At 48.5% G+C, this 24546-nt stretch overlaps 1 protein-coding gene across 6 annotated transcripts in view; it reads right to left on the bottom strand.

Moving 5' to 3' along the window:
* Nucleotides 1–3254: 3254 nt before the first annotated feature.
* adgrb2 (adhesion G protein-coupled receptor B2) overlaps nucleotides 3255–24546 on the bottom strand; it is a 249326-nt gene continuing 228034 nt past the window's right edge. For 2 of the 6 annotated variants that reach the window (XM_036515957.1, XM_036515956.1), the window contains exons 26-32: nucleotides 22523–22562; nucleotides 21713–21727; nucleotides 19410–20155; nucleotides 15984–16019; nucleotides 14536–14649; nucleotides 5436–5489; nucleotides 3255–3491 (exon numbers count right to left, since the gene is read on the bottom strand). In XM_036515957.1, coding sequence (XP_036371850.1) covers nucleotides 3315–3491; nucleotides 5436–5489; nucleotides 14536–14649; nucleotides 15984–16019; nucleotides 19410–20155; nucleotides 21713–21727; nucleotides 22523–22562 — 1182 coding nt within the window. In that variant the 3' untranslated portion in view covers nucleotides 3255–3314. Of the gene's footprint in view, nucleotides 3492–5435; nucleotides 5490–7882; nucleotides 7935–11081; nucleotides 11161–14535; nucleotides 14650–15983; nucleotides 16020–19409; nucleotides 20156–21712; nucleotides 21728–22522; nucleotides 22563–24546 lie in introns of all 6 variants that reach the window. The other 4 variants (XM_036515960.1, XM_036515959.1, XR_005004465.1 and 1 more) reach the window with 3 other exon arrangements.

The following is a 24546-nucleotide window of genomic DNA, read 5'->3' on the forward strand; positions in this document are numbered from 1 at the left end:
AAAACACGAAATGGGGAAAATAGGATTTTTTTTTCCAGGAACAAGCCTTTCACACCCACAGGAAAGAGGTGGATAGTGGTGGGGGGGATGGACTCAAAGTCTCAAACAAGACAGCTGGGTAGTCGGACAATTCCTGCACCAAGAGGTTGAGAAATATTTTATATTCCACAGTTTGCTAAAGCCCAGTGAGTTAGGTCACATTTGCATCAAAACCACTTTTCCACAGGCATTTCTAGGACCTCAGCAGACTGTAATGTCCCCACTTTAGCTTTTTGATACCTTTGCAAATGCGTAAGAATCACTGGAAAAGTTGACCTATTCTTCTCCCTGGCATTTCTCCAATGCTCACATTTTTTGAATGCATATTCAATAAAACAGTACGACTGTAAGGCAATCCTCGAGTTTTTCTACAGTGCGAGATCGAGAAATCAGATTCAAACGCAACACAGTTTGAAGTTTCTAGTATTTCCTGTTATGTCACCGTGGTCTCTTTGTTCCGAATTTTTTTTTTTGGGGGGGGGGGGGGGGGTAGGGGGGGCGACAGTTCCATGCATGGGTCAATGGTGAAGTGGTGAAGAGTTCCTATTGGCCCGTTCCAGGTGGCTGGTCCTTCGTGGGAGTGCCGTTAAGCATGACCAGGTCTCGGAGGGCCTTCCTGGGCTGACGTCACACCGCCTGACGGACCCTGCCTCCCGGACATCGACAGTGTCCCCTCCCTGCCCTGCCCACTGCCTGTGACATCACCCTCCAGCAGGGAAACACCAGGTAACAAGTCAGTGTTCAGCCAGCGATTCACGTGGCCATGAGATAGAATGAAGCGGACGAAATAAATAACGAAAATAACAAAACAAAAAAAAAAAAACAGACAAATTTAAAGACACGGCCAGCGAGCGATAGTTAGACACCATGGCGAGCTTTGCAAAAAACACAAATGAGCGGCTCTAGCCGAGTTAGACTTACCTGTCCCTCAAAGCGTACACACAGACCCCCCCCCCCCCCCCGCCCCACACCCCCCAGTAATCTTCACCATCTGCGCTCCCTGTCTAGATACAGCCACATCCCCCCCTAAAAGCTCACAAACCCAGACAGCAGTGTCCCTTCAGATGTGTTTTCCGGCTATGCCCATAAAGAAGATGAAGTCATCACTCTTAGCTCGTCAGGCCTACTCTGGGAGCGCTCCTGGGGCCCGGCTCCACCACCCGGCACTCTCACAGAGCCACATTAGAAGACATCTTCAGCTGCTGGACAAATTGGCCAATCAACCAATCCATCCCATTATATCTGCTGTCGAGCGGTCAAGGGCCAGGAAAAGAAACATCGGAGTGCTACATTACCACAGGAGGCAGAGAAGGGTTGCGTCTTTTGCAGATTGCCACCACAGGAGGTGGATAACGGCACAGCCCGTTAAGACTGTAATAGAAGCTACTTTAATGTAATAAGGGGAGTCTGGAACGCCCGGTTCTGTGCGCCTGTCAGGTCGGGACACTCTATCATACGAGCCGAAAGTGGAAGGCGGAGAGAATGCTGCATCTTGATCTAGTGATTTTATATCTATGCTCACTCAGAGCTCTTAGAGACACGGGCATAGTCAGCAGTAGCTGACTATGCCCTATGTGTGTGTGTGTGTGTGTGTGTGTGTGTGTGTGTGCTTGTGTGTGTGTGCTTGTGTGTGTCGCGCAGCAGCGTGGGTCAGATCGCTAGACTACCGCCCTGAAGGTTTCGGGGTCAGATACCAGCAGTGATGCCGCCGCTGTGCGAGAAAGTAGGAAAAGGGCTCGGATAAACATGGAGCGGCACAGAACGGGTTAGGGAGGATGCGGAGGATTGAAACTGCACACACTGCAACTCACCCCCGAGATAAGGGCAACTGCAGAGCAAATTAATAATGCAAGATAATGCAATTCCCGCGACTGCCAAAGCGCTCCCTCTGGGCAGAGCTGCGGCCGCGCCTCTTCCCCGCTCGTAAATAGCGAGCTGCGGTCCGCTGTCTAACGCGGTTAGCGATTCTCTCCGTACACGGGCGGCGCCGCTTTCAGCCCGAGACAGGTTCGAGAGGACGGGAAGTGTGATGCGGTCTGATAGGGGGCGTTTTGTGATTCTGTGATTGGCCTCGATTCTCCGGCCTCCGAGTGTCTTCGCAAAAACCCCAGCTGGTGACACCGCCTAATCGACGCGGGCAAATCCGGCAGCGCTCGAATGAGAAGCGCCAAGCGTGGCCGGGCTTGTGTCCGCAGGTGTCACCTGGCAACGGCGCAGCCTCCCGAAGACGTGAACAATACACATTTCGAAAGCTGAGTGTATGTGTTTACATGGACAGTTAGTACCAGCTCATTGAGTATATGGAGTGAGGGCAAACACTGCATATGTTAGAACACTTCTGAGACAATCTGTTCAGATCAGCTTTAAGTAAACCTTGGAAATAAATTTTCTTCCTGTATGGATTACAATTATGCATTGTAGTTTGCTTTCAAGCAATGAACCGAGTATGCTGTCATGTAAACCAGTATTTTAAAAAATGACATGTATATTAGTAAACTAAAAAAAACAAACAAAAATGTACAAGTTAGAACAACAGCCACAAACCAACCAAAATAACTTTCACAAGAGATGGACCATGAGACAAAACTGAGGTTTTAGTTGCTTTTTTTCTCTTTTTTTTTGAGGGGGGAAGGACATACGCAAAAAAGCAGGACATAACTAAATAAAATTATAAAAAGTAACATAAAATCCAGGAGGACAGGATGAGAGTGGACCAGTTCGAATGCTAGAAAAAGCTGTGGACTTTTTTTTATTAATGAGTAGCTTCTTACTCCTCCCTGGCCTCCTTTTCATTTGTTGAAGAGAGAGCTCAAATCATCCCATAGGTGATAAAGGATGGAAAATCAATCTAAAGGGCTTCATCGTGTGCGATAATCAGTGAGAAACTTTCTTTTCTATAAAAGAACGGTGCAGAAATGCTCATTTTTTTAAATATCATCGAACATTTGAAAGAGAATCCTTTCTGGAGAAAAATCAAGACATTTCAGAAACAGTTTTTTTTTTGTTTTTTTTTTAAAAAACACCCCATTCCTCACCCCTGTTCCTTTAAAGTGTCTTTGCGAAAATAGAGCACACAACAGTCGTTTTCCTCTTCCTTTCTTTCTGCAGGACAGTTTGTGTGGAGCGTCCGTACACACACTGTAAGAATGAATATGTCTGTGTGTGTCCTGTTTATGATTATGTGCATCCATAGTTGTGTGTGTGTGTGTGTGTGTGTGTGTGCGCGCGCATATAAGTGTGTGTGTGTGTGTGTGTGTGTGTGTGTGTGTGTGCACTCAGACTTCAGTCTGGAAGTCTCCCTCAGGGGTGTCTGGGGAGTTGGCGGAGGAGGTGTCCCAGTTCTTGCTGTGCAGTTCCAGCTTGTCCTTCTGCTCGCTGGGGCCGGACGAGGGGTCTGGGGTCATGGTCTTGAAGCTGTCCCAGGAGTGCTGGTCGTCTGGGGTGGACTTGTCCTGCCGGGTGGGAGCACACACACAGGGACGAGGCTGTCACACATTTCAAACAGCAGTCACCTCAGTCCATCCCCACGGCAACCTCTGCTCCCCCCCCCATCCGGGTGTTTGTGATCGTTTGAGCGGGGCTGCACTGTGGACTTTGTGTTCTTTCAGTCCTTGACAACAAGATCTTAACAGCTTGCCCATCCAAAATACAAGCCCCAACCACTCAGCATTAAATTCTTATTCTGATCTAGGATCAGCTACAAATGGAATATTGTACCTACACTGTCTGGTCCTACAGGCATACTAAGAGAACAAGGAGTTCAGTGAACAATTCAGTGCTTTCTTCACAGCTACTTCAATTAAACTTGGCATGAGTATTTGCGTGTATAAACCACAGAGTTTGGGGGCTGTTTGGTGTATTGCACTCAGGTATTACCTGGATACACAAAGCCCATTATCAACGAATGAGCTGCCTCTCAACAATATAACAACTCTACTATTGGCAGTTAGCAGGTGCCAGGAACTGATCCGGCCTGAAGGCAAATAGATAACTTCCACACATCCAATATTCGGCTTGCTTTACAGCAAGCCGATATCACAGACGTAATTTAAAACTGAGTGTGATACCAGTATGACTGCAAAAATGTGAGAAGCATCTTGAAACTCAGTCAGGTGTGCTAATACCAAAAAACTCCAAAAGAACATAACATTAATAATGCAGTGTAGTGGCTCCCTCTTTCACAATTCTCCCGATACTCCTCAGACGTGATCGGGTTCGGCGCTCCCTACGAAACGAAAACCGAGTCAGCTAAACGAGGTTCAATCCACGTGTGAACGTAATGAGCTTTCCTGGAGACCGCTGAGAATTGGCGTCGTCTAAACAAAGACGCATATTATTCACCTGCATCCACACCCCCCTCTCCCCCACCACCTCGTGTGCACGCTATGCATTTCAGAAAACATGTAATATGATAATGAATTCCGGCCCCGGAGAATCCATCACAGGGCTCCCCTTATTGAACAGGAGACGTATGGACCCATGCGTCTCAGTAAATTAGAAATGATCAATTACCACTCCTCCCTCGCACTGGTGTGGTCGGCGGCATTGCTGATGTCCCGCTGAGGAGATTGAAAAACATCGCACGTGTCGTTGAGGACTCGGCTTCCACACCGATGGGCTGCTATTGCTCCCCCCCCCCCTTTTCAAAGTTGTATTCCGTCACGGTTGATGTGGACTGTCACACCATCGCCACTGTCACCATGCAACCCTGTCACATCTGCACGGTCACCCGGGCGGGTTTGATTTCCAGCGTGTCGCATTTCCGTCACGTCTGCATTCATCAGTACCGCATGGACAAATCCATGGACCTCCCCTCGATTGCGCATGCTAAGTGATTCCGGTCTTGACACACGAAGCTAAAATCTGCACCGTCTCAGATTCATTGCTGCGGGTGAACTTTGCTTTCACTGAATATCCCCTTTTAAATAACATGAAAAGCTTCTAAATATTGATCTTTCTAACTAAGCCCCATATGAGCTTGGGCACCACCTGAGAAGTGAAACAGTTTGAACAGCTGTCTGACAGCGAGGAGACCAAAACCTGTGACAGCTCCTGCTGCAACAGTGTGGCTATCTGGTGCTGGTCTGGCACCTGCCACCAGGGGGCAGTGGAAGACCAGTTGCGATTCTCTGAGCGTCACGGAGAGACAGTTGGCAAAATGAATACAAAAAGCATAATCTGGGTGCCAATTTGCATGCTAAACGCTGGAGAAGGAACATTTTGTAATGCAGAAGTGTTGTTAATTCTAGAGCGGAGTCCAGCTTTACTCCTGGGATGGAAAGCTAACACGATTGTGTTGCTTGTGCATGTCTTGTTGCTCCTCTCTCTCTCACTCTCTCCTCTCTCTCTCACTCTCTCCTCTCTCTCTCTGTCACTGTCAGTTCTTTTCTACTTACACTCGAAGAGTTCTTTTCACCTCCGGCAGACGAAATGCTCCACCGCTTTTCCCTCTGTTGCGATAAAAAGGGGGGGAGAGAAAGGGTGGAAATCTCAGTCACTGATTGGTCCTGGGGAAACAGACACTGTTTAGCTCCACAGGCGAGAGTGCCGTCTCATTCCCAACAGCCAACAGAGGTCCTGCAATGACAGACAGACACACACGGACGGACACACGGATGCACGCACACACACGCACGCACATAAATCCCAAGACCGCAAACTAACACACACATACACACACACACCCTACACAGCACTCTAACTCACGCACCTCACCACTGCATGTTGATATACACATACATACAGACACAAACATACAAACCCAAATACTGCGCACTAACAACCCCATCCAACACTACACACTAACAACCGCATCCAACACTACACACTAACAACCGCATCCAACACTACACACTAGCACACACCCCAACACGACACACTAACAACCGCACCCAACACGACACACTAACAACCGCACCCAACACTACACACTAACAACCGCACCTAACACTACACACTAACAACCGCATCCAACACCTCACACTAACACACACCCCAGCACTACACACTAACAACGGCATCCAACACTTCACACTACGCACTAACACACACTACGCACTAACACACACGCACGCACTGCAGACTGACAGAGACACTCGCATACACCCTAATGCTGGATGCTGGCGTACACACACCCTCCCAGACTGCTCAGTGACTCAGACATACAGTTCACGCCACCACGGCAGACAGACGTTAACACTGCACAGTGAAACACAAACGTACATTCTTAGAGGCAGTGATACGCCAGACAAAGCCCCTGAGCAAAGATGATGCACAGAGGAATGAGGGGGCACGGTCGCCAGGGACACCCAATCCCTAACACCCTCCCTGCCCCACCCCCCCGGAGGCCCCGCCCTGCTGAAGGCCCCGCCTGGAATAGAGCACTGGAGCAGTTGAGCGCCACAATCTCACTCCCGGGATTCCTTTTGCAGACGTCACCGCAGAAAGCCCCCTCCCCCCCGCGGGACTCCACCCCCTCTCTGTGTGTCTGTCCCACTGCCCTGCAGGTCCAGCACGGACAGGGGTGGAGCTTGTGACAGAGAGGATAGGCGTGTCCTGTGCACTGCGCTGTCCTGTTCTACGTACCCGCTCGTGAACACTGTGTACATTCTGAAAGGCAGGTCTCTGTCTCGCTGCCTTTTTCTCTTTTTCTGTCTCTCCTCTCCTTCAACCCCCCCCCCCTCTCCTCCCACCCCATTCTCTCTGAACTGCTTCCTCCATCAATCCCACAGCAGCTTCCGTGGGTCCCAGCACCAGTCAGTCACAGAGCTGATATCTAATCAATATCACCACAACACAGAACATCTCGTCCCTCTGAATCGGACATGTTTTCTCCTGTGTGTGGACTCGTTGCGTGAGACAGCTGCAGAGGTGAATGGAGGTGGTGGTGGGGGTGGGGAGCGGGGATTGGGGTTTGCTGAGTTACTTGGTTACTGAATGACCATGAGGACCGTTCTCTGAGGGGTGGGGTGGGGTGGGGGCAGCGTGAGGGGAACGGCTGCGGGCGTGGTGTGGGGTGAGGTGGTACGTGGCGCTTCTTGGTGCAGTGTGTGCGTAAGCAGGGAAGCTCGATCCCATCGCACCGCGGTTTGGTCAGGCTGAGGCTTGTGTGTAGCTCTGTTGCCGAAGGCACACCTCATCCCCAGGTCCCTCTGAAACGTTCACCCGCTACAGCGAGAGCACACCGCCTCACCGCTGCCCCCCTCTGGCAAGCTGCGTTTCTGTTACGGTCCAGGACCGAGGTTGCTAAATGTTGTAGCAGAACGCAGAAAGCCCACAAGCAGAAGCCTGTTTCTGATTGGTTGATATAACTTTGGAGCTGTGCTGTCATTACAGGCTCCTTCTCCATTCCATTAGCTGCTGAACTTCCTGGGGGCGGGGCTTCACAGAGACCACCTGACCTCCCCCTGACCAATAGCACCGCGTGCATGGTCCAGAGGGAATTATACGTCCTTAATCCAACACCAATCGGAAACCCTGAAGTTTCGCTACTCGTTGAAAGAAAGAAACAAACAAAAGCAGGGAAAAGCACAGCCTCTACATCACTGCCAGCATGAAAGGTAAGAGGTCAAAGGTCAAGACACTTTGTGGGCACTAGACGGGGCACGAGCAGTCACAGTTTAGAGGCCACACTACCAGCACGGCACGGTTAGGATGGAGAAGTTTAGGAGCGGCAATGCAGACTAGCGACTATGTCCTCTACATCATCGGCCCAGCTCTAAATCTACAGGACTAGCCAGAGAAACACAGAAGAAATTCTCATACTCTGAACGTCTATTGCGCTGACAGAGCTTTAGTTTTTTTTTTTTTTTGGGGGGGGGGGAGGGGGGATTGTGGTTTTTACCTTTTCCATGTTTGTGGCCCTTGGGTCGGCTGACTGCCTGGCTACAGTCAAACTATGACAGAAAACATGCAGTTTGAACCAAAAAAAAAAAACCATCCACTGAGAACACAAAAAAGCAATAAAAATAACAATGCACTTGTTCGACACGTTCGCACAATGTTAAGTGAACAATATTTAATGTTAATATGCACAATCACACACCAAACGGCCTCACTACAAGCAAGCCAGCAGGCATCAGAGATGGGCTTGTACTGATAGGAGAACCGGGTCACAAGAGGCTGCCAGCTTGAGCTGTTGGGTCACTGAACCAGAACATAGAGGAAGGTCTCTGATATCCATTCACATCCCACAATTCCTTCTTCCTTCTCTCCAGCGCTTTTGCTTCACACAGGTGAGAACTACGGTACACTCCATACTGCGGAACACTATTTCAACCTCGTGAACATTGTATGTACCTACACATAGCTAACATACACTTAGTTTTCTATTACTGTTACATTAAGTATATTTTACATTAAGTCTAGTTGTTAGATCCTCTTATTCAGAATGGCTTATGCACGCAAATGCACATAATTTCATACAATAAGGCCATTGGGAAAACAGTACAAAACTGTCAGACTAGATGAGATGACGTGCCAATCTGTCACATGGTGCTACAATAAACAATGGTAAGCTGAATATGGAGTCAATATGCTGTTGTGGTCAAACCATTTATAGGAAACAAGGCTTTTAAAGTAAAGGAAATAGCTGAATGTTAAATCTCGCACACTGGCGAGACTTCCTCCCTCGGTCTTCACTGGGCAAAGGCGCTAAATTCGCTCTGTGTTTTGAGTCTCTGCTACCTCATGTCCTGCAGCACCAGCTGAGATCTCTCTCCCCTCATAAGACCCTCGATACCAACCGGATTAGCCAAAACCACAGAACACAGCACAAACTACTGCATTCATCCTAACGCGTAATTACCAAAAAAAAAAAAAAAAGAGAGAAATATAAACCCATCCAGCAAAAGGGTACGGAAATAATTAAAAAGCTCTAATGAGACAAATTAATTACACAATTAACGGCTAAATTATGCAGTTGTGGAGAGTGCAGCGCTGAAGTTGAAAGAACAAAGAAATGAAGAAATGGAAGAAAGAATAAGACCGATGTGTTCTACTCGGAAACAGGTGTAAATGTATCACGTGATACCTGGGCTGACAGCTCGAGGGGTTTTACAGATCTGTATTATGCAAGAATGTGCCTTCCTGCTTGATGCACGTATATTAGCTTTTATAGTTGCTCTTACAGTTACGATCATACATTATGCCCTCACTGTGCTTAGCGTGAAGGACAGCTTTTCTTCATAATAATCATTTTAAGCGCCATGTATCTACTTGTAATGGACTGGCTGCACGGTGATCCTGGCACAGATTTTTAGCCTGATGTATCATCGCTGCGGTGCTACTTGCTATTCCGGACCTATGTCTTGTTCTTGCAGCTCTGCGTATTATTCGTCTTGCCATGCCAGCCTAGTAATTTGCCATGTATATAATAATAATAATAATAAAAATAATATCTGAATCAAGGCCTTTTGTTCTCAGCTGTCCACCATCTCTGATTGTTGCTTGAAATCAAGATACAGGCTTCTGTTTTGCTAGTCTGGTCTCTAAACCACGCGCTCACTGATACTGTAGAGTCACTTCTACATCCTGACAGCGTTCATGTAACAGTACAGCAATGCTCTCATGTGTCTCTGACGCCGATCCAGCGTTATAAAGGACTCCGATGCAAGCTGGGCGGCTGTACCGCGCTGATTGGACATGGAAGTGAACCGAGCAAAGCCGATGCACATTTCAGATGCCAGGGAGTTTTTTCGTCCTGCTGTGTGAATCTGTGGCGTCTGGATTATTGTGAATAACTGGAACACAGGGTACATGTCCTTCACCCATTAGTGGCAATATTGAGTGCCTTCACCGCTGCAATACACAGAGCTGCCATCATCACCGCAGAGGTTAAGTGCCTTTCAAACTGCATCAGCCCTGCTGCTCGCTAACTTACAGGCAATTTAGTGTCTGACTTCTGCGGACGGAAGCTTTACCCCCTCGGCACAGCTGATCACACCCACGGAAAGGAAGAGAGGGAAGAACTGGTGAGAGGGAGGGAGAGAGAGAGAGAGAGAGAGAGAGAGAGAGAGAGAAGGAAAGCAAAAGACATGAAGGCAGGGAGAGAGAATGGAGGGAAAGAGGGAGAAAGAGATTGGAGAGAAGAAGGGAGAGAATAGAGAGTGAGGGGGATGAGAGAGAAAGAGAGTAGAAGGAGGATCAGAATGAATGTGATAGAGAGAAAGAGGTGGGAAGGGAAAGAGGGAGAGAGAGATGAGGGTAAAATACTGAATGGGGGAATGGAGTGAGGGAAAGAGCATAAGGAGCCAGAGAGAGAGGGAGAGAGAGAAGAGAGAGAGGGATGTTGTGGAGGATGGATTATTTCTGAGCAGGTGCATTTCTGGGAGTCCCAGTGACCCCCCTAAGCCCACCGTTTTCATCAGGCAGCAAACTGAGAAAATCGGAACGATTTAAACGGAAGAAAGGAGGGAGGAGAGGAATGCTGCTGTGAGAACGCGCACCCATCTGTACAGCGGCCAGCACACCGAGCGCACCTCACACGTATAAATTGGCCCAATCCTTGTTTGCTTATTTTTCTTCCACGGCTTGTGGAAGGGTGCTTGCCCGCATTTAACCAATCACGGTCAGTCCACACCCACGCAGGTGTGCAGCGATTGGTCCGTCTCGGTGCCTGTCACCGAGCGGACCACTGCAAAGGGTGGAGTTCTTGGTCATAGCCGCTGCGCACCTCTACAGTCTTGATTGTTCAAAGTGTCACTACGGAGTTACATCTTCAACCCTCAGCATACTTTGACAGGCACTGGCACAGACCAATCAGCACATTGCATGGATGTGGACAGACCACAGATGGGGAGGTGACTTCTCAGCATGGCAGGTGACACATATTCTCTCAGATGCCTGCTGGCTTGCTAGGGCCCCAGTAACACAGCCAAGTAACACACGATAACAAAGTTTAAAAACAACAACAACAACAACAAAAACCAGAACACAAAAAAACCAGCACGCCACCAGGCCACAGCACCGCTAACCCCTAGAGGTCCTACACATTGAGGCACAACTTTTTTACGGCAGCTTCATGGACTCGTTAGCATGCTTACGCTGGCTCTCTTTGTAAACGAAGCTCATTTTCCGCGTTAATACAGGCTCGCTTTGTCTCGGAGGCGGTGGAGGTGGGACCTGCATGGGCGAATGTTGAGCCAGAGAAAGATCTTTCACAGGCTGGATGTTTAGAGGGTGATTTAGTTAATTATTTATTTATTTTTATTTGGGGTGGGGGGTGGGATTGGGGTGAGGGAGTGGGATTCAGGGTTTCTGGGAGATTATATTTTTAACACGTTTTAGCATAGGTCTGCCTAAACTGGCCCCTATAGGCACTCTCTTAACCAGTCAATGTCACTGAAAATAGTGCTCCATTTTGTCTTTATATTACACTGCATTGCATTACAGTCGTTTAGCAGTTGCTCTTATCCAGAGCGACTTAGATAAGTTACATTTTTATCCATTCATACAGCTGGATATTTACTGAGGCAGCTGTGGGTTAGGTACCCTGCCCAAGGTACAACAGCAGCGCCCCAATGAGGGAACTGAACCAGCAACCCTTTTGGTTATGAGGTCTCGTTACTAATCACTACACCACGCTACTGGTTTTAATAAGAGTATACGGTTTGGTTTCTATTTTGCCTTGGCTTCACAGATAGGTGTTCAGTTTCACTGTTTAGGAGTTGGTTTTATGTCACTTTCAATCAATCAAATAACCAATGAACCGACCAGTCAGTCAAACCAGTCAGTTAATCAATGGGTCAAAAAACCAGTCAATCTAAACAAAATAAATAAATTAAATAACCTCTTTATATGGAAACTGTCAAAGTGTCAGGGCACATCACATTAGTTATCTGATTGATTATCAACTTGTAAATATGTGAACACATACATTTATTTAACATGGTCTTAGTGGGTATTTGTAAATAGGGAGCTCAGCTGTATATCAGTGAACAGCTGACACTTGTGGGATTGCATTTTCAGTTGGAATGGATGCCAGCACACACAGGGAGCCCACAGTCCCCCTGAGGGGGAATTCAGGATTCGAGAGGCCTTGTTTATGAAAAGGCCCAACGTCTCTGGCCTTAGAGAAGTCCCCCCATCCTCAGAACCGTGAGGGACTGAGGCTCCACGAACCCCCGAAATGGGCGGGGGCTACCGCATACTGCCCATCACGGCCTTGTTTGAATCAATCCAAAGGCTGAAAAACCAGCCCAGCCCAGCCCATTTGGAGCTGGTAGCAGCTTACAGTTACCAGATCTGGAGCTTTTCCAGAACCAGCAGCTGATGCTGCCTTCTGAGGAAATGAAGGGTTCTGTTGCTATGGAGGTCTGACACCCCTCAGCTTGAAAAAGGCCAGAGATGAAGAGACCTGGTTTACAATCTGCTATTTAAAACCGTTTCTACAAAGAAATGTGTTCTCAGCACAAAAGCTGTGTTTATGCTCATAGTTATCAATCAACATTTAGAGGTGCGCTTAGTTTCTGGGAATCACCAAGCAGCCTTATTTCATCTTTATAACAGATTAATATCTCTGCAGCCCTGTTAACCTTCAAACAGACCTGGAGATGGAAATATAATCATTAATGGAAATAAAGGTTAGATATACAGCTATTGCAGTATTTTCTGTTCATTTATTTCTTTCAGTTGCAGTTTTATTTTTACTTTTTTTTCAGGTTTATAAACATCACCGTCACCACGGTTACGGAACATGGGCTGTTATCTACGTCAGAATGTTTAAAACAAGAGCGTGCCTGCTCTGACTGTTTCAGCTGTCGAGTGATTCACTCCTCTCTGAAATATGACAGTCCTTGCACACGCTGGCATCTATTTATTGGCAAACGCAACAGTGGCGTGCCATTTTAACCTAATGGAAAACAAGCCACCCTTTTTTTTTTTTTTTTTATTTGGCAACTCCTTTTTGCGAATTGACAAGCATGTCATCAATGCGCCTGAGTTATCCACGGCGTGTCTTTATGAGGGAGCTTTGAATACGATTACATAAAAGAGAGGCACACTCTTTAGAGAGAATTTAAAGGCTTTAGATGTTCTGCTTGAAATTACCGATGAATACGCTCTAAAACAGTGATGTGTCATAAGATATGGCTACGTGGCGTTCTGAAAGGGGAGACATTGCTCCGCAGTGCCAAATTGGCTTTGACACACAGCAGCTCTCTGACTGCCAAGGTAAAGTACAGTGATTATGGCCTGATAACTCATAAAGGACCGACTTCGCTCAGGGGATATATTTTCAAATTCTTAATGAGACGATATAGCCTGAGAGCAAATGGGAGGAACCTTATCATCTTCGACTTATCGCGCATTAAAACATTGGCAACACTTGGGCCGGCTGCGGCCGCGCTAAGCCTCCTGTCCTGTGGGAAACACAGACATGAGCGTTGGTTCCGTTTCTTAGAGGCCGATGCGGGATTGGGCCATGAGAGCGGGTAGCCGGGGGGGAACGCAGAACCGATCTGGGGAGTTAATGGGTTAATTCTGAGGAGGATGAGGGCAAAGTCCAATGAGATGACGACGAAGCTAAGCCTTCCGGCAGGGGACATGCAACGGGGGCCATTGGTCACATGACAGAGCTGTGGACACACATGCAGCTGTGTTGGCCAGGCAGTCAGCTTCCGCTCAGACTCCAGGCAGCAGAGCGGAGCTCTCGTTTGGGGGACCACGACACCGAGCCAGGAGGCACAGTTCGTGAGCAAACCGACAGACAAGCACACGGCCAACTCCAAGTCAAAGGCCGGCTTGAATCATACTGACACCACCTCCGGACTTGCAAAGCGCTCTGAGCTCACAGTGGTAATGATGCTACCAAGAGCAACCAGCCGATTTTTCCAGCCGCTACTCAAGGTCGCGCTTGCTGTAAATATCATGCTTATGCTAACTGGACATTCAAAACCACAGAATTGTACATGAAGGAATGCAGTTCGGAAAGGCAAACCTTTCAGCACAGAGCTGTGGACGTTAATTAAACGGTAAACAGTGAACAGCATAATAAATTGAATATGCATGTGTTGGCCAATTAAGAAAGAAAACAAAACAAGAAAACAACATTGTATGTATGTCTCCTTACTACACAAGGTCACAGTTTCACAGCAATTGTAGAAACTCAAAACTTCCATAATAATTAAAGTATCGACCACGAGTATGCTGCCTGCACTAAGATCAGGCTAAGCGTACATTAGGTCAGAGTCTTTGGTTCATGTCCGGTTTGAGACAATGTGGACCATCAGTGTGGGCTCCCTGAAGCGATACAGTGGAAAGGTACTGCATGTCACGATCAGGTTAACAAGATGCGCAAGTACTTCCAAAAAAAAAAAAAAAAAAACATCATTCTGATCTAAATGTGGGCAGGTGCAAACCATGGAGCAAACCATTATCTTCGAAACTAAGGGGGGTGCCGCCTGAGCATGGTGGGTGGGTGTGGGGTGATGGAAGCAATCGAGGACAGGCCAACGGAGGTCTACAGAGACCTTGCTTTCCCCCAGGGCAGAAGCTTACCTTGAAGGTGGACATAGCAGGATCCCTGTTATACCTGTCTATGGTGTGGAACTTGGTGGAGTGGTTCAACTCGTGGTAAAGCTCCGAGTGCCTTTTGCGAGTGTGCATCACTTTCTAGAAGGAGGGATAGAAATAAAAGAATAAAAAGGAGCAAAACGAAAAGGAGCGCTCCGGGGAGGAGGGAGGTGTGTGTGTGTGTGAGAGTGTGTGTGTGTGTGTGTGTGAGTGTGTGTGTTTGTGTGTGTGCGTGTAGTTGCTAGAAGTTGCTCTGGATAAGAGCATCTACCAAATGAATGTAACGTAATGTCTCGTATGTGTGTGTGTGTATGTGCCTCTCTTTAGGGGAAGGACAGGAGAAAGAAATGGGGGGGGGGGAGTGATGTTAGTATGACTTGTAGAACTGTTCTTTTTTGTTCTGTCGCTTTCCGGAGCTGAACTCTGTGCACCCTGTCCTGAGTGAGAGTCAGAGTTCGGTGCAGTGCACCGGCTCCGGGGTCGGTCGAGTTCCGGCAGAGGGGAAACGCTTAGTCACCGCCACTCCGCTTTAATTGGAGGTGGTTTGACTCAGCCTGGCAACTAATTGACACAGCTGCTTCTCATGCAGAAATGACAGGGGCTGCGCTCTCCACCCCGCCAAGTATCGCTGTGCATACAGACTCCAATTAAGCCAATGACTTTACAAGCATTTTTTTTTTTGGGTGTCCGTTGGCAGAGGGGAAAGCGTGGACCATACTGAGGCCGCTAAGCTGCGTGCCATCCCTGTCTGACTTAATGTTGTGAGTGTTCGCTGTGGGGTGATTATGTCCAAGGTGGATCTCCTTACAGATAAGGTTAAAGGTCACTGCACCGACGCCTGTTAGTCATCCAGATGAGCCAGACATACCTTTCGAAGATGACGCCCTCCGAAATGGGAGCACAAATCTCCAGCTGGATTGCGAGACTCGGTTCTGCTTTAATTTGGATCGAATCTGAACCCACTTTGAGGCAGTCTGGGAAACAGTATTTGGAGGATTTGGTTTGAGGGGAGGTAGCCTGAGGGGCGGCCTGCATTAAGAGTAGCTCCGGACTGGAGATTTGCTGGATCCTCAGTCATTCCATGGGACCCCCGTCACCCTACCCCCCCCAACAGCCCTCTCCACCCCTTCCCCTCTCATTCACAATGTCATCAGACACTCAACATCCATGCCATTCTACTCTACACATGGATGGGTGGCTGGGGGGGGGGGGGGGGCTATCACAAACCAAAATGCAAAACTCTCAGAAAACAGGCTAGGAGGAAGCAGGGAAGCGGGCGGTGTGGGTGGGGGTGTGATGTCATATGCTCCCGCGGTGCATCTCCCATCCCCGCCCACCCCACCCCCAGCACCCAATCAGGAGCAGACAGCAGCACACGGCAGGCTTAGCGCAGAGGTGTATATCGGGGGGGGGCAGAGGGGGAGGGGTCTTACCTCAAAGTCCAGCTCAGAGTATCGTACTCTTTTCCTCTGGAGGGAGAGAAGACATTATCAATGACAGCAGTTGAGCGTTCGACTAACACAAGCACCCCTCTCGTACTCTGCAGTAGGCCAACTCAAGGGGAGGAGCCTAAAAGTCTGTAGGAATACTCTTCTGATAGGCCCAATCAGTGCCGCACCTTTCCTGACCTTGAGTGTGGGGGGAGGGGAGGCGGGGCCACTGGGCTAAAACCACAGAACACCCCTGCATGACACACCTGCATGCTGCGTCAAGTGAATTCCTCACTTCCTTAGCAACAGCTCGACAACCACTCTGCCACGGTGTCCACGCCTCTGAATTCTTCCATTCATCTTCCAGACACTGATGTTTGAAGTACAACTGTCGGAAAGTATATCTGAAATCCTACGATTCAAAAATTGGGAAATTCTGGGAAAGAATTTCTGATTCCTATCCTATGGATGTTTTAACAGTACTCAAATGATAAACATACTGGGTGGTAGAAACAGGATACAGTTACTTGCACATCTATACTGTCGGTTGTTCGGAATTCCACCATTCCTGTATAAAATTACTTTCTCACTGGGGCAAAAAGCACACCAAAAGCAGGCTGGTTTTTGGTTGAAACCCAGGAGCATGATTTGTGCATCTTTTGCACCACGTATCTGTGCAAATGATCTTTTTTAAATTCTTCTGAGTCCGTAACAGTCACACATCAGTATTGAGGAAATGGATGAAGCAAGCAACGGAGCAGTGAAACCACAAAATGTGGGTTGTCACTCAGTTTCTACAGGGCCAAACTCACAGTTTACTAGCGTGGTTACGCCACTGCACAAAGCACTTAGAATACCCCACTGCACAAACGGGTAAAATGTAAATAGTCACCACAGCATGTAAAATATGATGCAACGGAATGTCACTTTCAGCTGTCAGTTCTACTGTGAGAGCAATGATCAGAGTGAGAGTTGGTGCATTTGAACAGCCTGCAGAGCAATCCTGCTACTTCAGTACAATACCATCACCGCACGGGATCTGCCACAAGCCACCACTGCACCACTACAGCGTAACCACCCTGTTTATTTCATTGAACAAGCATTTATTATACAAGACTATAAAGCTAAGGGAACGAGAATGGTGAGAATGTGTTGTGCCACTCCTTGCCCTGTGCTAAATGGTTGCACGATGTGAGTGAAGCAGCCCTGATGCTTGCATTTCACTAGTTCCCACAAACACAGCAGTGCACAGCCAACGGACCTGTGGGACTTCTCTTCTTACCTTCAAAAAGTTCATCCTCTGACAATTGTGTACTGTACTGCAACACACGCACACACACACACGGATATGTACACACATACACACACGCACAGCAATTAGCACCAAGTTTCTAGCCCTTTCTCCAGCCTGAGTCTGTCTCCCTGAATACAAAGTGAATGAGGAACCTTTCAATTCCCACCACAGCTGACATGAGAGGGGATCTTTCTCACTCCTTCCAAGCTAAAACACACAGGAGGCCACAGTAGATCCAAAGAAAAACAAACACCACATGCAATGGCTCAGAGGACTCGGGAGCCAAGACCACCGAAGGAGCAGAATTTACAAGCTGGCCAATTTGCGCTGGTTCTGGACCTGCCCGGACACGCATGACTAGTCACTGTGCCAGAACAGAGCTTGTTTGCCTCCAGAACCAGCAGCAGAGCAGATTGTAAAGACTGGGATTCCTCTACCTCCAGTGCGCTAGAAGAAAACGGCATCTTCTGGAGCTGGGCCGAAGGATGTCGCAGGGGGCTCAGGAGAATATTTTGGGGGCGGTGCTCCAGGACCCATCATCCCTGCCCATGGGCATGCAAGGAGAAACAGGCTGAGCACCTCCCCCTCACCCTTCCCCTGGGCAAACTCCTCATCTCTATGGAGGAGGGCCTTCTCTACCCTCCCTGTCTTAAAGGATCACATCCCCCCCCACGCCCCCCCCCCCCCCTTTTCTGCTCACACAGCCCCGTCCTCACTTCTCCTGCACAAACTACTACACACTGTGTCCTACACCAGCACCCTCACGCCCCAGCCTTCAGACAAACCACCATTTAAAAGCTTATGCGTGTACATCAGGCCCTACAAGCTGCAGAACAGCCAGGCAGTTCAGTGTGTGAGCTGTGTCTGCTGTCTCCACTCCTTAAGCTCAACGCCACCCAGGCCTGGATCAGCACAAGGGTGGCACTCTTTACCCCTGACGTCACTAAGCCCGATAACTTAGCCCCTGCAACTTAGGGAAAGAAACGTGTGCCTGAAAAGCTTGTTTCTGATTGGCTGAGCCATCTACCTCTACTGTGTACTTGCATGTGCACAATGTAAGTCAACTTTCACAAGTTAATTTGTGGTAGTGCATGAACGGTGCTATGCTCACGCTCACTGGTCTGACGCCGTTCCTCATTTAACTTGAAAGGATACATTTACGTTCTTTTGTGCTGGAAGTCGCTCTGGATAAGAGTGTCTGCTAAACGCATGTAATGTAATGTACTGTAAGTTAGATCTGCTCACTGCATCTCTCTCTAAACTGAACCTCCTGAATTAGAGAGCTGCCGTGGGAGGCAGAGCTAGGCTGCAGCTCCGCGGTCCTCGCCGCTGCGTCCGCTCTTTAAAAACTTCCCCCTTCCGAGAAGAAGGGCCCCGGCGCCGCGCTAATGAAGGCGGCGAGCGCTTCGCACAGAGTGGCGTTTCTCTGGCACCGCAGGTCGCCCCTCCATCTGTTCCCTCTCCCGTCGGGTGTGTTGTGTAATTATAGACACAGGCGAGCTGGACTGCGGTGTTTTTATTGCAGACACGAAGACACGCCGGACCTTCGCGAGACGCGGTGGCGCGCCGTGACGGCTTTGGGTATTAGGGACACCGCGACGGCTGCTCCGGCGTAATTCACTGATCTGTCTTCCTCCACTTCCTGTCTACTAATAAGGCTGCGAACTTTACACTGGAGTTCAGTAATTATGCTGATGAAGCAACCCTGTGTGTTCGCTGTTCCTGCGTAAGACAAGCATTGTGTGTGTGTGTGTGTGTGTGTGTGTGTGTGTGTGGGTATATACCTGTATGGGAGGCGGTATTAAATATATACCCAAGTTCAGCTGACTCCCTTTTTTGTGCCTCTCGGAGGCCTCTTTGTCTTCATTAAATCCCATCGCTTTTGCCCTTTCTGCGAGGGTGACTATTGTTCGAAAGCCTCTTATTATACTGTCATACAGTATTATGCCCTTTCACTTCACAGCTTACTGCGTTCTGCTGATCTAATGCTTAGATTTTTCCTTCATGGCGTGTCTCCCATCATACTGGTTTATGGTGCTGTCGCTGTGTGCTTTACTAAGAGGGGTGGGCTGACCACGCCCCCCGGGGGTGGGCGTGAGGGGGCGACGTGACCCTTTAAGTCCCTCTCTACTTACTTCCAGGGAGCCCACGGACAGGCTGGTGCTGGTGCTGGTGCTGCCCAGGTTTCGGGGCAGGGTCCGGGTCCGCTCCACCGTGCCGGAGGCCAGGATCTGCCGGACGGAGGGGCGCTGCTTGAACTGCAGCGAATGGGAGTGGGCGTGACCATGGGTGTGGCCATGGGCGTGGCCGTGGGCATGGGCGTGGGCCGGCAGCTGCTTTAGCGTGCCGTAGGAGCGGTTCAGGTTCATGCCGATGTGGTCCACCGCCACAAAGTCCGGGTAGGCCTCGCTCTCGGCCGTGTGCAGGGTGAGCGGCGAGGGCGGGGGTGGGAAGGGGGGGTCATCCACGGCGATGTTCAGGGGCTTGTCCTCGTCCTCAGGGGGCGGGGGCTTGAGGCTGGCGGTCCTGCGGGGAAGGACCATGTAGTCCCCCTCGCCCCCTCCGCCGCCCTCCTGCGGCCGCGCCCAGCCCAGCCCGCTATCCGTGCACAGGTACACCGGCGCCCCCCGCTGGTGCTGCTGCTGCTGCTGCTCCACGTTCACCTCCTTCTTCAGCGGCTGCTCGCTCAGCTCGTTCAGGCCCCCTAGCGGCGGCACCTGGACCAGCAGGTTGGGCGGCGGGATGTTGCCCGGCAGGCTGCTGAAGTTGACCCCCTCCTGGTGGGACGCCAGCTTGGGGTCGTCCTCGTCGTCCAGCGAGATGCGGGACAGGGTGCCCGTGATGGTGGCCGGGTTGCAGGTGTTCACCTCCTTAAAGATGACTGGGGGGCGGGACAAAGGGAGGAGAACAAAGAGTGGGGGTGGGGGGGGTGGGAAGGGGGGTGTGGGGGGTGTGGACGGACAGAGGGCAGGAGAGGAGGAGGGGAGAGAAAGAGAAGAGGGAAGGGAAAAAGAGAGGGACGAAGCAGTGGAGTGGAGAAGGTAGAGCAAAGGGTGGAGAGGGTGATAGAGAAGGAGGAGAAATGGAAAGGGCAGACAGGATGACAGAGGAGAAGAGGATAAAAGGGCGGGTCGAGAGGGTAAGGAAAGAGGAACAGGATGGGGGGGTGCAGAGAATGCACCAAACAAAGGCAAAGATGGAGAGAAAGGGAGAAAAAGAGAATAATGGGCCAAGAGGAAGAGTATGAAACGAGGAAGATGAGGGTATGGCCAGGTGTAAAGAGACATAAGCAGGTGGCAGGGTGTAAGAGGTGTGTAAAGATGATGTAAAAGGGATGTGGTGTTGTGTCAGGGGACAGGAGGGGTCGGTTCAAAGCAGTTCACACAAAACCGGTGAGTGTCACACATTGTTCCGGTTCACAATATCCTTCACTCCTCCTTTAAATACGTTACTATTCCTCGCAGCGCTTCGAAATCATTAAAATAACGATAGGACTGAGGCATTGCAATTTGTTCTGCGCGAGTTACAGTGCTCTCACACAGGAGGAAAAAGTGTGTCAATGAAGGGAGATTTCACTTAATGGAAACTTGGAAGCTCTTGTTCTTCAGTGAATGAGCCTTGAGCTAGGTTCTGCACTGCCATTACAGTATTAATGTGTAATTATTCAAATCAAATTATGCTGAGCTTGTGGTGATAAAGGTACAAGTCTTCAATCTTCATCTGACTTCAACTGTTAATAATAATAATTATAATAATAATGATGATAATAATAATCATAATAACAACAACAACCATCTGGACTGGTTTGACTCTTGAAAGTGATGTCAGAGAGCATAATGACACCTGGGCATATCAAAAAAACAAAATACATGATTAAAAAAGCAAATATTACAATTTATGCAATAAATTTATGCAATAACCAACATTGAGATTTTAAATCTCAATCATAAGCATTTATCATTTATCATAAGCAACATGAAACCCAATCCTAAATCAAAAATTTTAAAGGACCAAATTTCAGGAGTGATGTCAATAACAGGCACAATTTGACAACCTTTTTGTGCTGACCGAAAGTTCTTTTTTGGAAAGAGCAAGTCAGGGGAAATGTTTGGGACATATTAAGTGCTGATAGGTCAGCCTTTCACAGTTTAGTTCTGTTCAATTAGTTCAGGTGGTGCAAACAATAAATTCAATCTCCTGAGGACATATAAATATAAAATAATACTGGAAAGGTGAAGCAGTGATCTTCTTTCAGAGATATACCCAATATTCACCATGGAAACAACTGACTGAACATTAGAACGAGAAATGGTAATTGATTGGACACATTTCCACTGTCTGCTTCTCCAGGAACAGCAGCAGAATTTCAAAAACGAAACACACACACAAAAAAAAAAAAAATTCCCAGGGAAACAAAGGCAAAAGTGACCAGACTTACATGGGTGTCCTCTCTCTGAAAGCATGCAGAAAATTATAACAGTGTCGTGTTCATTTGTACTCACATATTCCATGCTTTATAGAATTATTACACATTCTACTCAGAACACAGCACTGGTAACCACACTGATGAAAATAGCATTTGGTTGAAAAGCATGGCTATATGGTGCAAGAAATCCATCTGTGAATGACATGGCGCTACAGAAGAGTGAGCACCAACAACCTTGTATCCCCACACACTGCAATGTGATCCCAGCTCCTATTTTACACTGCTGAAATCCCCACACACTGCAGTGTGATCCCAGCTCCTATTTTACACTGCTGAAATCCCCACACACTGCAGTGTGATTCCAGCTCCTATTTTACACTGCTGAAATCCCCACACACTGCAGTGTGATTCCAGCTCCTATTTTACACTGCTGAAATCCCCACACACTGCAGTGTGAATTCCGCTCCCTGTATTGCACTGCTGAAATCCCCACACACTGCAGTGTGAATTCCGCTCCCTGTATTGCACTGCTGAAAACCCCACACACTGCAGTGTGAATTCCGCTCCCTGTATTGCACTGCTGAAATCCCCACACACTGCAGTGTGAATTCTGCTCCCTGTATTGCACTGCTGAAATCCCCACACACTGCAGTGTGAATTCTGCTCCCTGTATTGCACTGCTGAAATCCCCACACACTGCAGTGTGATCTCTGCACTTTATTCTGCAGTGCAGATCCTGCACTCTTTTTGCTCTCCCTGTTCGGTTAGTGCGAATGTGTGAAATATGTGAAATATGTGAAACGGAGGAGTGCAAAGTCGTACCTGTTTGACACGCCAGGTCCACGTCTTTCTCAAAGTCTGTCTGTATGGAGAGGAGAGACACACACAGGTTATGACAGCCACGGTGACAGCAGCTGGCAGGAGTGGCATGGCCCTAGCTGACCCCCTGGGCACTAATGCCAGGGTTTGCTGTGGGATCAGATGGGCTGATAATGGGAAGAGGGGTCTTTTGCAGTCTGTTAAAAGCCTCTGCATTAACTTAACTGCAGAATCATTGTGGTTGCAGACAATGGAGAGGGACTGTGTGTGTGTGTTTGGGAGAGAGGGGGAAAGGAGTTGAGTGCATATGTGAATTTGCACAATCCGTGTGTCTGTGTGTGTGTATGTGTGTGTGTGTGTGTGTGTGTGTGTGTGTGCCTGTGTTGCGTGTGTGTTTGTGTTGGTGTCTATCAATACACCAGCATGTGCTTGCATTTACTGTAAGCATGTACTTGTGTGGGGGAGACAGTGAACGCCTGGGTGCAGGAACGGGTGTTTCAGTGAAAGCATGAGGAGTTGCTAATCAGGCCAAACAAGGCAGTGAATTTGGCTTGATTAGCAGCAAATTAGCGTGTTGTGACATGCTAATTTCCAGAGCAAGAACAGGAAATTAACAGCTCAGCATCCTGTGGTGCTCTGTGCTTGCTTTACATGTGTGCATACTATAACGCCATCGCAACACAACGGCATGAATGCTGTTCATAGATAACAACTGTAATTAACATTGGTAATTGAGGGAGAAAATGCTGGCTGTCAGCAGAAAGAAAAAAAAAAGAGAGAGAAAAAAAAACACCTTTGCCGGGATAGCTGGATAGGACAGCGACCAGGTGTTTAACATGACGACACAGCAAAACCCTTGTCGGGCGGAGGCCTCATCCTGTGATAAGCTGCTGTTATTTTCCCTGCTCTGCTGTAAGGGAGCGTAATCACAGGTTTGCTACACTCTAATTATCTGCAGCTAGCATTAACAAGACTGACATTTCTAGTTAGAGAGCCGAGAATCAGCGGCGGCGAAAATGACTGAAAGCGCAGGAGCAAATTGATGGCTGACACTGTACCAGCTGCTGTCCTGCAGACTGATGGGGGGGGGGGGGGGGGGGGGGGGTTGGGGGCAGGGGGCTGCGATAGCCCCAGAGAGGTGGTGGGGCCAGTGAATGCATTTGTCTGGACATTGTTTTTTCTGAAGATTGCATCTCTTCTAACAAATGTGGGGATGAACAGAAAACTCTTTCTCTCTGCTCTGTCTAATCAGGATACGCATGGAAAAATAAAAAGCATAACATGCAGATTTTTTTTTTAACTCTTACATATGTAATGTGGATGAGACAATGACTGAGGCTATGTGGCTCTTTGGAGTTCTACACTCAATGCTTTCGAGAAGTTCAATCGCTGCTTTACCCCCGAGACTCGTAACATCCTGTATGACTTCTAGCTCCACCAGAATCTCTCAACTTCCCCACAGGGACCAGTCACTTCCTGATTGACTCCGAACTTCCCCCCTGGGACTTGTCACTTCCTGATTGACTCCAAACTTCCCCTGGAGACTTGCAAAACCCTGCGCGGTTCCGAACTTCCCCCGAGACTCCAAAACTTCAGCCTCAACTCCCAGCTTCCCCTGGGACTCGCCTTTTCTCTTGCACTAAGCATCATCCTCAAGCACGCACTTTCAAACGAAGCAGCTGAAAATCTCTGGCTAACAGAGGCCTGATTAGAGTCTCTGAGGGAAAGCGGAGCAGTGTGTGGATCGTGCACACCCCAGATACATACATACATACCTTGTTAGCAGTGAACACATTGAAATGAGGGTTGTGTAATCACTGAAAGTGGACAGAGCTCCAGGTGGGGCTAAGTGATGCGCATCCAAGTCATATGTGCAGCCTACAGTCTGCGGTGAGTGTGGATGATACCATTCTAAGATATGGAGTTGTGAGGGTTGTCCTTTTAGATACAAGGTGGTAAAACCATACCAGCTCCCACATATTCACTGGGTTTAGGTTTCCGTTTTCCGCATTTAACATAAAAAAACA

Source organism: Megalops cyprinoides, chromosome 21 (assembly GCF_013368585.1).
Source record: "Megalops cyprinoides isolate fMegCyp1 chromosome 21, fMegCyp1.pri, whole genome shotgun sequence".
Taxonomy (NCBI): Eukaryota; Metazoa; Chordata; class Actinopteri; order Elopiformes; family Megalopidae; genus Megalops; species Megalops cyprinoides.